At 37.5% G+C, this 13,063-nt stretch overlaps 1 protein-coding gene across 2 annotated transcripts in view; it reads left to right on the top strand.

Moving 5' to 3' along the window:
- Positions 1 to 12,095, top strand: part of PPP2CA (protein phosphatase 2 catalytic subunit alpha) — a 134,171-nt gene extending 122,076 nt beyond the window's left edge. For both annotated transcript variants that reach the window (XM_059417583.1, XM_059417582.1), the window contains 6 exons: positions 3,394 to 3,603; positions 6,473 to 6,646; positions 7,164 to 7,253; positions 8,418 to 8,579; positions 9,628 to 9,746; positions 10,500 to 12,095. In XM_059417583.1, the coding sequence (XP_059273566.1) occupies positions 3,394 to 3,603; positions 6,473 to 6,646; positions 7,164 to 7,253; positions 8,418 to 8,579; positions 9,628 to 9,746; positions 10,500 to 10,572 (828 nt within the window). In that variant the 3' untranslated portion in view covers positions 10,573 to 12,095. The remainder of the gene's footprint in view (positions 1 to 3,393; positions 3,604 to 6,472; positions 6,647 to 7,163; positions 7,254 to 8,417; positions 8,580 to 9,627; positions 9,747 to 10,499) is intronic.
- Positions 12,096 to 13,063: the final 968 nt, after the last annotated feature.

Below are 13,063 nucleotides of genomic sequence, written 5' to 3'. Positions count from 1 at the left end.
GACCTGGGTGGCTCAGTCATTTGGGCGTCTGCCTTCAGCTTAGGTGGTGATCTTGGGGTTTTGGAATGGAGCCCCATAGTGGGCTCCCTGCTTAGCAGGGAGTCTTCTTCCTTTCCCTCTGCAACACCCCCCCCCCATTGTGCTTACTTGTGCTCTCAGATAAGTAAAATCTTTAAAAAAATTTTTTTTTATATATATATATGTGTGTGTGTGTGTGTGTGTGTAATTTTTTTTTCCCCCTTAAACTAAGAAAACACTTGTGTGGAATAAGGAGGGAAGACTAAAAAACTATTGATGCTTGGATTCCACTACCAAAGATTCTGGCTTGAGAGAGGAGTAGCCTTAACATGCGCGCGCGCGCGTGTGTGTGTGTGTGTGTGTGTGTGATTTATTTATTTATTTATTTAAAAAGAACTTCACAGGTGATTTTTAATATATGGCTAAGGTTGCATACCACTGCCTTAAAATCAGTCCTTATGGGGCCCCTGGGTGGCTCAGTAGTAGCCTCTGCCTTCAGCTCAGGTCATGATCACAGGGTCCTGGGATCGAGCCCCACATCAGGCTTTCTGCTCATCGGGGAGCCTGCTTCCCCTTCTCTCTCTGCCTGCTGCTCTGCCTGCTTGTGATCTCTCTATCAAATAAATAAATAAAGTCTTTTTTAAAAAAAAAAAAACAGTCCTTGTTACCTTTGGTTGTGGCTTAAAATCTAGTGAGCGTGGCTCATTAGCAACAATTTGCTGTAGCAATTTAACTCCGTGTTCTAGTGTGTTTCCTTCCCCTGATCCAGTCTCTCACTGTACATTCTAGAACACCAATTCATAATGCTAGCTGCACATAGAAGAAAATGCTCGATAAATGTAGAATGTGTGAAGTAAATACTTTTAAATAATTTTCAGAACAAATTTCTTTCACCTTGTCAGCTTAACTGAAATCTGACTCCTCCTGAGGAAGTCCTATACTTTCTCTAATAACCCTCCAGGTAGATGGATGCTGCCTTCCTCTAGGATAAAAATTCCCTGTTTTGGGGGCTTATTTTATCTACCTAGATATCCAGGCACCTTTCCTTATTACTGTCACCTGTTATTTCTTCATTCTCCAGAGAACTTGGTACCATTTTCCAGGCCTGTACTTTGATGTCCTGAGAGACATCCATGGCTTTCCCTGAAGATGATTTAACCAGTACCACCATATAAATAAGTTCTAGATTCATTCAGCAAACAGATATTAAATGCCTTTTATATCTAACACATTGCCCTACTGAGGTGTTGTGTATGCAGTGGTGAATTAAAGGAACCTGGTGAACAGTCTTAGCTCTTAACTTGGATATTTAGGTGGAAAATAGATAGGAGGCAGAAAGAATGGAAGCAGGGAGTTCAGTATGGAGACTAGCATCATAATACAGGTGAAGTAATGGTGGCTTGGACCGGGGTAGTAGCAAAAAAGATAAAAACAGATTGATTTGAGATATGTTTTGGAGGGAGACTAGGCAAGATTTGTTGGTGGATTGGTCACTGAATACTAGTGGCCTTTAAGCTCTACTCTGTCTCAGATATCCACATGTATAGGCCTACCTCTGGAATCTTAAATTCAGTCATCAAGTTTTCCAGTAGGGGATCTTTCTTCTAAAAGTGCTTTGATTAGACTTGTTCTTCAGTCTGTGTCCATGCCCTGTTCTCCTCCTTGTATCCTCCCTGGGGTGACCAGCTATTATTGGTTTACTTGAGCACAACTGAGATATTTCTTAGGATGCCAGACTTTGAGCACTAAAACCAGGATAGCTGGTTCACCCTGAACCTACCCCAATAGACCCTTTTCTCTGCACTAAGTGGTATGCTTCAGCCATGTAGATCTTCTCCTCTTCCTGAGAATTTATACACATGATCACACTTTGCCTATGTTGCACCTCCTCCCATTTCCTACTGGCATTCCCTTCCTGTAATTGAGTCCCACCCATTCTTTGACCTGAGGCAGTTTTCTTAGCTGTCCCAGTTTGTGATCCTGAAACACTCTGCTTACTCTAGCATGTCTTAGCACTTGACCTGATCATTTTATTGTCTGCTGCTGGTGCTGCACTGTGCTTTTATGGGCTGTCTTGTTCATTTTGATGTCTTATTTAAATGGGTCTCCGCCATTTGCTTTGTTCCTTTTATCACTTAACGTAGCCTGTACTTTGTTGCTTGGTTTCTTATTTGTGGTCCCCTGTCTCCATTGACCCATCTTGTATGCTCTGGTCCCCAGTGGCTAGCACAAGGCCTGGGACATTGTTATCACTCAGATGATGAGCAAGTAAATGGTGTTCTTCAGTGCACTTGGTTTTGGGGGTAAGGTAAATGATCAGTAAATGCATGCTGAATGACTGATAGGCTTTTGATTGAGTGAAATGTTATGCTGCCCTTAAAAAGTAATGTATGGGGGCGCCTGGGTGGCTCAGTGGGTTAAGCCTCTGCCTTCAGCTCAGGTCATGATATCAGGGTTCTGGGGTCGAGCCCCGCATCAGGCTCTCTGCTCAGCAGGGAGCCTACTTCCTCCTCTCTCCCTCTTTGCCTGCCTCTCTGCCTATTTGTCATCTATCTCTCTCTGTCAAATAAATAAATAAAATCTTTAAAAAAAAAAGTAATGTATGAATTTGTGATTATATGAGGGAATGCATATGCTACCAAACAACTTTATAAAAACCATGTATATCAATTTGTATTTATCTGTACTTTTAAAAATATCTTAACTATATACCATTTCTCATGTCATGTAACGCTCATGTTACTTCTACACTTATCAGATATTATGTAACTGAAAACCACAACTCAGCAACAATATAGCACCATTTTTCAAAATTAAAAAAAAAACATGTATATCGAATAGTTACAGTTGTAGAACAAAAAGTTTGTATTTTTAGCATTAAAAGTATAAAAATGCAGGTGCAATTTTTATCTGTTGTTCCCCCCACCATCCCTCCCCCCAAAAAAACCAGTTAAGCAGAAATTAGAAACCTTTCTTCACATCTTGGAATACTGGAGTGCCAGCATATTATAAGTAGAAGTTTAAAGCTAAGGAACTAGGTATCTGAATGTCTTGTTCCATTTTCAATATTCTTATATGGCTGCTCATAATGAACTATTTTAGCATTTAGTTAGATGGCAACTAATAGGCCTAAAAACTGATAGTGATTAGTGGAATGGAATTATACATCTTGACACCTGTTTTTTCTAAGTATCAGGAATGGCATAACCAGTAGATGGAATCTGCCTGTATCTTGCGCTCTTTAATGGAATTATCGATGCCTACGATTTCATCTTACACTAAGTCTGCTCTTCAATCTATGCTATGTTTAAGTAAACATCTTCTTTAATGTTGTTTAATGACACATGTATTGGTTTATTTTATTTCCATTTGTAGGCTAAAGAAATCCTGACAAAAGAATCCAATGTGCAGGAGGTTCGATGTCCAGTCACCGTCTGTGGAGATGTACATGGGCAATTTCATGATCTCATGGAACTGTTTAGAATTGGTGGCAAATCGCCAGATACAAACTACTTGTTTATGGGAGATTATGTTGACAGAGGATATTATTCAGTTGAAACAGTTACTCTGCTTGTAGCTCTTAAGGTAATTTCGATTTTGTTTGGGGTCATTTTGTACTGGGTTTTCTTTTTTTTTTCTCTCTCTCTCCCCTCTCAGTTTTGGTGTCCATCTCCCCCCCTCACCCTGGTGATTTGTGATTTTTCTCTGAATGTTACGTTTTAGAATAAAATTCCATATTTAGGAATGCAGTATTTAGGTTTTGGACTTAAAAATCATACGCCTGTCTTCATTCTGAATGAAAGTTAAAAGGTTATTCTTATTCAAGTTACTTGAGAAATGTTAGAAGGCTGGTCCAATAAAAATGTTTCTTCATTTAATCAGGGCATGGGGAGGTTGTATAATTACCTTTCTAGATGCTTTTGAAATAAAAGATACTAAATGTCAGGATGTTTACATCTTAGGGCATAGTAATCCTATAATTAGATTTTTACTGAAGAAGAAATTCAAGAAGAAAGAAGGAAAGAGCTTTATTTGTGTGAAAATATTAATTTCAGCATTATGTTTAATACTAGATAAAGAATTGATTTAAATATCCAACAAAAGTGAATATCTAAATTATGATTTCTCTCTGGAATAGTTGGAGCCATTAAAACTTTGACAGCCTAGAACAATAGGAATGATAATTAAAGCAAGTTGCTTTATACCAATCATAGCTGTAAGGGATTGTATGAAGATCTGAAAATGAGACACAGTAGTGGTCACTAGTTTTTAGAATGGCAGGCTTTCTGCCTTTCCTTGGAAAGAAAGTGATTTTACCTTTGGGGGAGATTTTATTAAAGAATGTTCACAATGATAAATGGACTGCCAGAAACCTCTAATACTGCAGAAGTGGTAAGATAGGTTTTGGCAAGAGCTGAATTTTAGGTAATATGTAATGTATTTGTTCATGAAGCTACTATTCTGAATCGTGTAACATGCTACAAAACATTTTTGGAGGCAGTTCTAAGTTCTGCATCTGCAAACGAAGCAGTTGGATTAAATGATGGAAAGTTTCTCTAGATAATATGAAAACAACCTTGCAAGCTAATTTGTACTTAAAGCCCAGGTTGAATCCCAAAGATTAGCAGAAGAATGAATATGCTGCCTTTAAGAATTTATATTTAAAGGTTATGGGGCTGAATTGAGCTGCATATACCTCCCCATATCCCATATTCATATGTTCAAGTCTTAACCCCCAGTACCTCTAGAATGTGGCTGTATTTGGTGATAGGGCCTTTAACAGGTAATTGAGGTAAAATGAAGTTATACGGGTGAGCCCTAATTTCATATGACTGGTGTCCCTATAAGAAGACATTAAGACGCAGATACAGAGGGAAGATGATAAGAAACATGGAGAAGATGACCTTTTGTTAGCCAAGGAGACAAGCCTTCAGCAGAAACTAACCCTGCTCACACTTTGATCTGGACTTCCAGGCTCAAGAACTGTGAGGAAATTAATTTTTGTTGTTTGAACTGCCCATTTGTTCTACTTTAGCTGTGGCAGCCCTTACACACTAATGGGGGGAATTGGGGGAAGGAAACTTCAGTAAGTAGTGCCAAGGATGGTTGGATATCCGTATACAAAAAAAAGATGGACTTAGATACCTCATACCATACAAATGGATCAAAATCAGAGGCCTAAATGTAAAAGCTAAAGCTATGAAACTTCTAGAATAAAGCATAGGAGAAAATATTTGTAACTCTGGGTTAGGCAGTGATTTCTAAGATATGATATGAAAAGTACAATCCATTAAGATTGTTATATTGGACTTCATCAAAATTAAGATTTATTTTTGTTTCTCAAAGTATATCACTAAGAAAAAAGTACTTGTGTTCATAAAATAAAAACCTATTTATAATTCAGTAAGAAGACATTAAAAATGGACAAAATACTTGAAGAGGTATTTCATCCAAGAAGATACATGAATAGTCAATAAGCACATGAAAAGATGCTCAAAATTATTAATTATCATGGAAATGCAAATTAAAGTTAGTCATAACCATTAGAAAGACTATCATTAGTAAGGCTGATAATACCAAGTGTTAGTTTGTGGAGAGATTAAAACATTATACCCATATTTATACCCAGCAAGTTATATTGGACTAGGAATATACCCAAGGGAAGTGAAAGAGTATTGTTTGTCTGTACAAAAACTTATAGGCAAGAAGACCATAGCAACATATTCATAATACTCAAAACCTGTAAGCCATTCAAATGTTCCTCCTACTGGTGAATAAAGAAATAAATGTGGTATAGCCATTCAACAGGATACTGTGCAGCAATAAAATGGAACAATAAGGATCCACTGATACTTATTCAGATGAGCCCCAGAAATATTCTGCTAAGTGAATAAAGCCAGACACATGAAAGACTGTATCTTGTGCTAATCCATTTATATGAAATTTTACAAAAAGGTCTCAGAAGAGGAAATCATGAGACCAGGCATCACACAAATACAGTTTCTATGATGAAGGTTTAAGGAAATATGGAAAAGACAAAGTAAATAAATGGTTGCTGGGAGTAGGAGTTGGGACGGCCCCCACAGGGGATAGTTTTGGACTGATGGAAAGGTTCTAAAGTAATTATTATGGTTATTGCATACCTAGACGTTTACTCAAAGTCATCTAACTGTAGAAGAAATTTCATGGAGTTCTGTGACTGTTGATTATGCTTAGTATAAATATAAAGTTGGTAGTAGCAGGAGTTTGATTGTAGTTGAGATGGGGTTTGCCGGTTCTCCACGGACAGATGTCTATAGATGTGGGGTTTCATTTCAGTGTTTGGGAGCACGGGATTTCCCCCCACCACCACCAAAATTGGAACTCTGGCTTTTCCTGTAGGAAGTTTGCTGAATTGTCATTTAGTCTTTAAAGGAGCCACGTATTCATATTGTTGTCTGTTTTGTTGTTTCAGGTTCGTTACCGTGAGCGCATCACCATTCTTCGAGGAAATCATGAGAGCAGACAGATCACACAAGTATATGGTTTCTATGATGAGTGTTTAAGGAAATATGGAAATGCAAATGTTTGGAAATATTTTACAGATCTTTTTGACTATCTTCCTCTCACTGCCTTGGTGGATGGGCAGGTATGTAGGCCTTCCTAAAACTTACATTGCTGGTTATTTTCATGAATCTGCTCTCCTGATGTTTAGGTGCCACTCATTTTTCCACCCCTACTTCTCTTCTAGACTTCTAAAATGCCACCTTTGTATTAAACACTGAACTGTATGTTGGGACAACAGGGATGGAAGATGTAGCCCATCCATCCTCTTAGTTGTTTCTGGATGAGTCTTAGAGATATAATTAGCTATTTACTAGTCCACGTAGAAGAGTGTACAGAAGACATGGCAAGAAAATTCTATGAGAAAGATAATAGTTTATGCTGAGGTTAAGATGAGAGAAATGTTATCTGGGAGAAAGGGAGTGTATTCACTAGGTTGGAGTTGGTTGGAAGAAAGACTGCCCCTGCTGAGACAAGCCTGGTTCTGGTAGAATACAGAAAGACAAGTCAACACCAAGTGATGTGGGCTGCTGTTGCAGCTTAGTCCAGAATGTTCAAAGTTTCTTCTATGTGCGGTTAACCTAATAAACCACTCTTTCCAGATATTCTGTCTACATGGTGGCCTCTCACCATCCATAGATACACTGGATCACATCAGAGCACTTGATCGCCTACAAGAAGTTCCTCATGAGGTATTGACTTTTTTTTTTTTTTAATGAGGTATTGACTTTTATTTGGTAATGAAATCTTTTCAGAAAACCTTTCAGAGGAAAAAATTTTATTGTAACCTTTTTTTTTTTTTTTTAAGATTTTATTTATTCACTTGAAAGAGATCACAAGTAGACAGAGAGGCAGGCAGGTGGGGGGCGGGGTGGGAAGCAGGCTCCCCGCTGACCAGAGAGCCCGAAGTGGGGCTCCATCCCAGGACCCTGGGATCATGACCTGTGCTGAAAGCAGAGGCTTTAACCCACTGAGCCACCCAGGCGCCCCCGTAACTTACTTTCTTATATGTGTTCTCTCCTTTAATGCTCAAAAATGACCCTATGTGATATGAACACTCTTGTCATCAACCTCTTTCTTTAGAAGCTGGTATTAAGAAACTTGTCAAGATCACAACACCTTTGGGACTGGGCCTAGAATCTCTGTTGTTGTCTTCAGAGCCTCTGCCTTAAATACTTGTCTATATTGTCTGACATTGAATTTTGCATACTATAGGACTTACTGCTCTTGGGGCTGATTGATCTAGGATATGTCTTTTTTTTTTTTTTTTTTTAAAGATTTTATTTGACAGAGAGGGAGAGCAGGAGCAGAGTGAGGGGCAGAGGAAGAGACAGACTTCCCGCTGAGTTGGGAGCCCGACATGGGGCTCGATCCTAGGACCCCAGGATCATGACTTGAGCCAAAGTCAGCCACTCAACTGACTGAGCCACCCAGGCGCCCCAATACGCCTTTAAAAATATTTGGAAATAGTTTATTTATTTGATGAGATACTTGACTTTATTTTTTTTTATTTTTATTTTTTTTTAAGATTTTTTTATTTATTTATTTGACAGAGAGAAATCACAAGTAGGCAGAGAGGCAGGCAGAGAGAGAGAGAGAGAGGAGGAAGCAGGCTCCCTGCTGAGCAGAGAGCCCGATGCGGGACTCGATCCCAGGACCTTGAGATCATGACCTGAGCCGAAGGCAGCGGCTTAACCACTGAGCCACCCAGGCGCCCGAGATACTTGACTTTAAAACAAACCTTAAACTTTGTTTAGCAAACACCACTCAAAGTGTGACTTCATAGGGTGCTCCCTCTGATGAAATACTCAAATCATTTTTGTAAGAGGCACTTTAAAACTTAACTTGCTTTTTAGGGTCCAATGTGTGACTTGCTGTGGTCAGATCCAGATGATCGTGGTGGTTGGGGTATATCTCCTCGAGGAGCTGGTTACACCTTTGGGCAAGACATTTCTGAAACATTTAATCATGCCAATGGCCTCACATTGGTGTCCAGAGCTCACCAGCTGGTGATGGAGGTATGTTCTTGTCTCTGAAATCTGATTTGCTTTTTAAATAAATGTAATGAAGGAAGATACTAGTAAGTGTTTTTCTGGTGGGGTGTGCTAATTAATGATATTAATGAGGATACTCCATTTATCCCTTCCAGTGAATTTCCTGTTGTAGCCTGAGCCTTTACAGTAGATGCACATTAGAATTAAAATCTCAAGCTTTTGATCATAATGAGTTTCATAGTTGACATGTTTTTCAGAGAATTCTTAATGACTGGGTAGAGATTTGGATTTAAGCCTGGGAGAATAAGGTTCAGGGGAGAGGCATTGTAACGTTTTTTATCTCAGTTTTGTTTATTTCATGTGTTTAACATGTGTATGTATGGAAGAGAGATTGAGATGAAATACCAGAATGTTTCAGTGGTCCTTTGAATGGTAGGATTATAGGTAATTTTAAAGAAGAAACTGAAAGGGAAATAAGATGTTGATTAGCACACTTACAAAATTAGGGTCCTACTTAGATTAATACTAATAAAAATTGTGATTATTTTAAAAAGTATGACTTTGTTAAAGATAGGGAACAGTATTTGTGTACAGGACTTAAAAAGTAACTCGTGTATTCACATGGACTTAGAATGAGGCTGGAGTTCTAGAGGCCTATTTTCTTGGTACCGAGGCAGTGATTGACTTGGGGACCTTCACCTCTGACTGAGAGAATTAATGTGGTTTTGGTCTTGAGGAGTATTTTATCTGCATCTGCAAGGAATGCCTGTATACTCACTCTTGGATTATATTCAAGGCCACTGCAGTGGGAAGCTGATGAGATACTGCTATTCACAGAAGGCCAGATGTAGAAGAAACACTTTATTCTTTGGTGATTGGTGTTTTTTTAGTGTCTTTTCTATTTATAATCTAGTTCTGCAATTCAGGAAAAATTCATGTATTTTTTTTTTTAAGTTGTACAGAGTAGAAAATTATTAAAATAAGCCTTTTGGAAGGGGTTTTTTTTGAGTCACATTTAGTTGTGTAAATAAGGGAGTAAAACAGGTTTTTATCACCTTTCTTTTCCTTGTAGGGATATAACTGGTGCCACGACCGAAATGTAGTAACGATTTTCAGTGCTCCAAACTATTGTTATCGTTGTGGTAATCAAGCTGCAATCATGGAACTTGATGATACTCTAAAATACTCTTTGTAAGTATTTACACCTAAGTAGTTGGCTGCTTTTGTGGTTGAGTCACACTGTATAGCTGGAAAGGGAAGTTTAAGAGTTGAAGGGCTCATGCTATATCCAGATTCCAGTTTGATTTTTATGTTTCCATGTTGTTGTTTTTAGATCTTATTAGAGACCATGAGTTCGGGGAGGGCAGAGGAAGAGGGAGAGAATCTCAGGCAGATTCCATGCTGAGCACAGAGCCCAGTGTGGGGTTCAGTTTCATGACCCTGAGATCATGATCTAAGCTGAAACCAAGAGTCAGATGCTTAACTGACTGAGCCACCTGGGTGCCCCTTTTGAACAGACTTAGGATATGTTGAAATTCATCAATTAAAAACTTGTTCTGTATAGGCACCTGTGTGAATTATTAGGATTTTATCTTCTAAACATGTTTTTATTGTGGGGTTAATAAAATATATCGTAGGGTTGAGAATACAAGTACATTGGGCTCTTTAAATTTTATTTATTTGGTAGAACCCTTCTTTTAAATAATCTTAGAAGGAATCCTGATGTATAAAATTTTTGTCTTAAAAAATTATCTGAAGTTTGCCTTCGCTCTGAGGAGACACGCAGCTAGAAGACTGGATGATTAGGCTACAAATAGGGTTCTCTTCCATTAAAGGCAAGCTGAAATTGTATAGGCAAAATTGTAAAGTTTGAAAGAACAATGTTCTTGATTGTCAGTACACTGATACATGGAGTATTAAAAAAAAATATGTTTTGTGTTTCAGCTTGCAGTTCGACCCAGCACCTCGCAGAGGCGAGCCACATGTTACTCGTCGTACTCCAGACTACTTCCTGTAATGAAATTTTAAACTTGTACAGTATTGCCATGAACCATAAATTGACCTAATGGAAATGGGAAGAGCAACAGTAACTCCACAAAGTGTCAGAGAATAGTTAAAATTCAAAAAAAAAAACTTGTTTTCACACGGACCAAAAGATGTGCCATATAAAAATACAAAGCCTCTTGTCATCAACAGCCGTGACCACTTTAGAATGAACCAGTTCATTGCATGCTGAAGCGACATTGTTGGTCAAGAAACCAGTTTCTGGCATAGCGCTATTTGTAGTTACTTTTGCTTTCTCTGAGAGACTGCAGATAATAAGATGTAAACATTAACACCTCGTGAATACAATTTAACTTCCATTTAGCTATAGCTTTACTCAGCATGACTGTAGATAAGGATAGCAGCAAACAATCATTGGAGCTTAATGAACATTTTTAAAAATAAGTACCAAGGCCTCCCTTCTACCCGTGAGTTTTGAAATCGTTTTGTTTATTTTCAGGGATACCGTTTAATTTAATTGTATGATTTGTCTGCACTCAGTTTATTTCCCTTCTCAAATCTCAGCCTCATGTTGTTCTTTGTTATTGTCAGAACCTGGTGAGTTGTTTTGAAGAGAACTGTTTTTTCCCCCTCCTATAAGACGATGTTACTGCACAAGAGCACTGCAGTGTTTTTCATAATAAACTTGTGAACTAAGAACTGAGAAAGTCAAATTTTAATTGTATCAATGGGCAAGACTGGTGCTGTTTATTTAAAAGATACATCAATTGATAAATTTTAGAATTTATAGAATTCTAGGTAAAGAAAAATAAAATCAAGGTCACTATATAATCTCTATGGCAACTCCTTGACATTCTTCAGAAGATTTTCAAGACTTATTTGTAATCCAGATAGTACAATTTGTCAGAGCCCGCGTGCTCTTTGTGGGGTTCTTCCTGCATATTACCTTGTCTGCAAGAAAGGAAATCTGCAACTTCAGTAAGACTGGACTATAAAACCATAGAACTTGAGATTTAAGTGTTTTGGTTTTTCTTTTAATAAAACATCATGTTTTCAGGTAGACCTTGAAAAACTAATATGTCTACTTCTCAGTGCAGTTTCTGGTTATAAATACCATATTGCTCTGTATGTTAGATGGACTCAAAAAAATGATGGACAGATTTTGTATATTGCTTGTCATGTTATCTTAGAGTTAACTTTGTCTCAGATAAAAAAGCTGTTAAAGTATTGTCCTGTATTAAGCTCTTTAAATGCTACTAGTTAAACCAAATAGAAAACTATTGCTAGATCATGGTTTGGTGTAATATGCATTCACCCAAGGACAAAAATGGCATTTGAAATGAAGTGGCAGTGCTAAGCACTTACTGAGTTTCCTCCCACCCTTTTCTCCTTTGATTAGGATTAGAAAGTTAAAACAGTTCTTCTGTGGAAACTAATATTTGGTAATCTTCAGCTATCAGGGTAAACTTCAGGGCACTTAATCATTACTTGTGTGAATGTAGTAATAAAAGTTCCTTTGCTTTGTATTGTGTTGAATTTGGAACTGATAAGGAAGTTTTTTCATATCTAAGATGCTTTAGGAAAATAACGCACGTATACACTTACATTTTTTTTTTTAAAGGTCTTTTTCTTTTTATCTCTCCTTGGACCTAATCGACAGTATTTTTGGTGGCTTGTGGAGTTGATGGTCCAAAACAAAAAACACTGTTTTTCTACATGTTTCCATTCCATTTTATTTTATGCTTCCGTAAGAAATATCTATTTGTGTTTCTGCTTTCTCATTTTATGCCCTTCTTTTTGAACAAATAATACATCGGTGTGAGTTAGTTTTAACCCAGGGTCCAAGTGATCTAGATACCGAGCAGCTGTTTTTCAGGTCCTGTGGTAACAACTGATTTGAAAGAATGCCTTTCTTCTAATCAACATGTGGTACTATCCTTCAGGTGTACAAATTCTCTAATTCTTGTGGTTAGCAGAAAAGGATTGTGCCAAAATGGCTTGGGTTTAGAACAGTTTCCAGAATTTGAACCTTCTCAACTAGAAAGTGCTAATAACCTACCTGATAATGAAGTAAGTTTTAAAAAAATGCTTTGGTAAGTATAGTAATTTCCCTTTAAAAATAGATAATTGCTGTTGCTGATTTCTCAATTAGTAACATTAAAAATAATTTTTATAATTAATTTTTAAAAAGCTTTTCTTAAAAAAAAAATCAGACATCAATTGAAAATGAGTGCTTTGAGATTTCCATACTGATAACTTGGAGAAGTTGCTTTGGAACTTCGAAGGGTAAAATGAAATGGGTAAATGGTGTGCTCATTTCTTAGATGGAATATTCTTAGCAAACGTAGATGACTTCTTTCCTTTTCTTGCTAGCAGTAAATGTTTTAAATGCAAGCATAGTTAATATTTTTCAGAAAGACTTAACTTTAGATTAGTAGGATAAAGCTGGTTATTTCAGTGTTTCTCAGCGTTGATGCCCACAGAGATTCTGATTTAAATTGGAG

Source organism: Mustela nigripes, chromosome 12 (assembly GCF_022355385.1).
Source record: "Mustela nigripes isolate SB6536 chromosome 12, MUSNIG.SB6536, whole genome shotgun sequence".
Classification (NCBI taxonomy): domain Eukaryota; kingdom Metazoa; phylum Chordata; class Mammalia; order Carnivora; family Mustelidae; genus Mustela; species Mustela nigripes.
The sequence above is the reverse complement of the archived record's forward strand: the minus strand, read 5'-3'. Positions and strand labels throughout refer to the sequence as shown.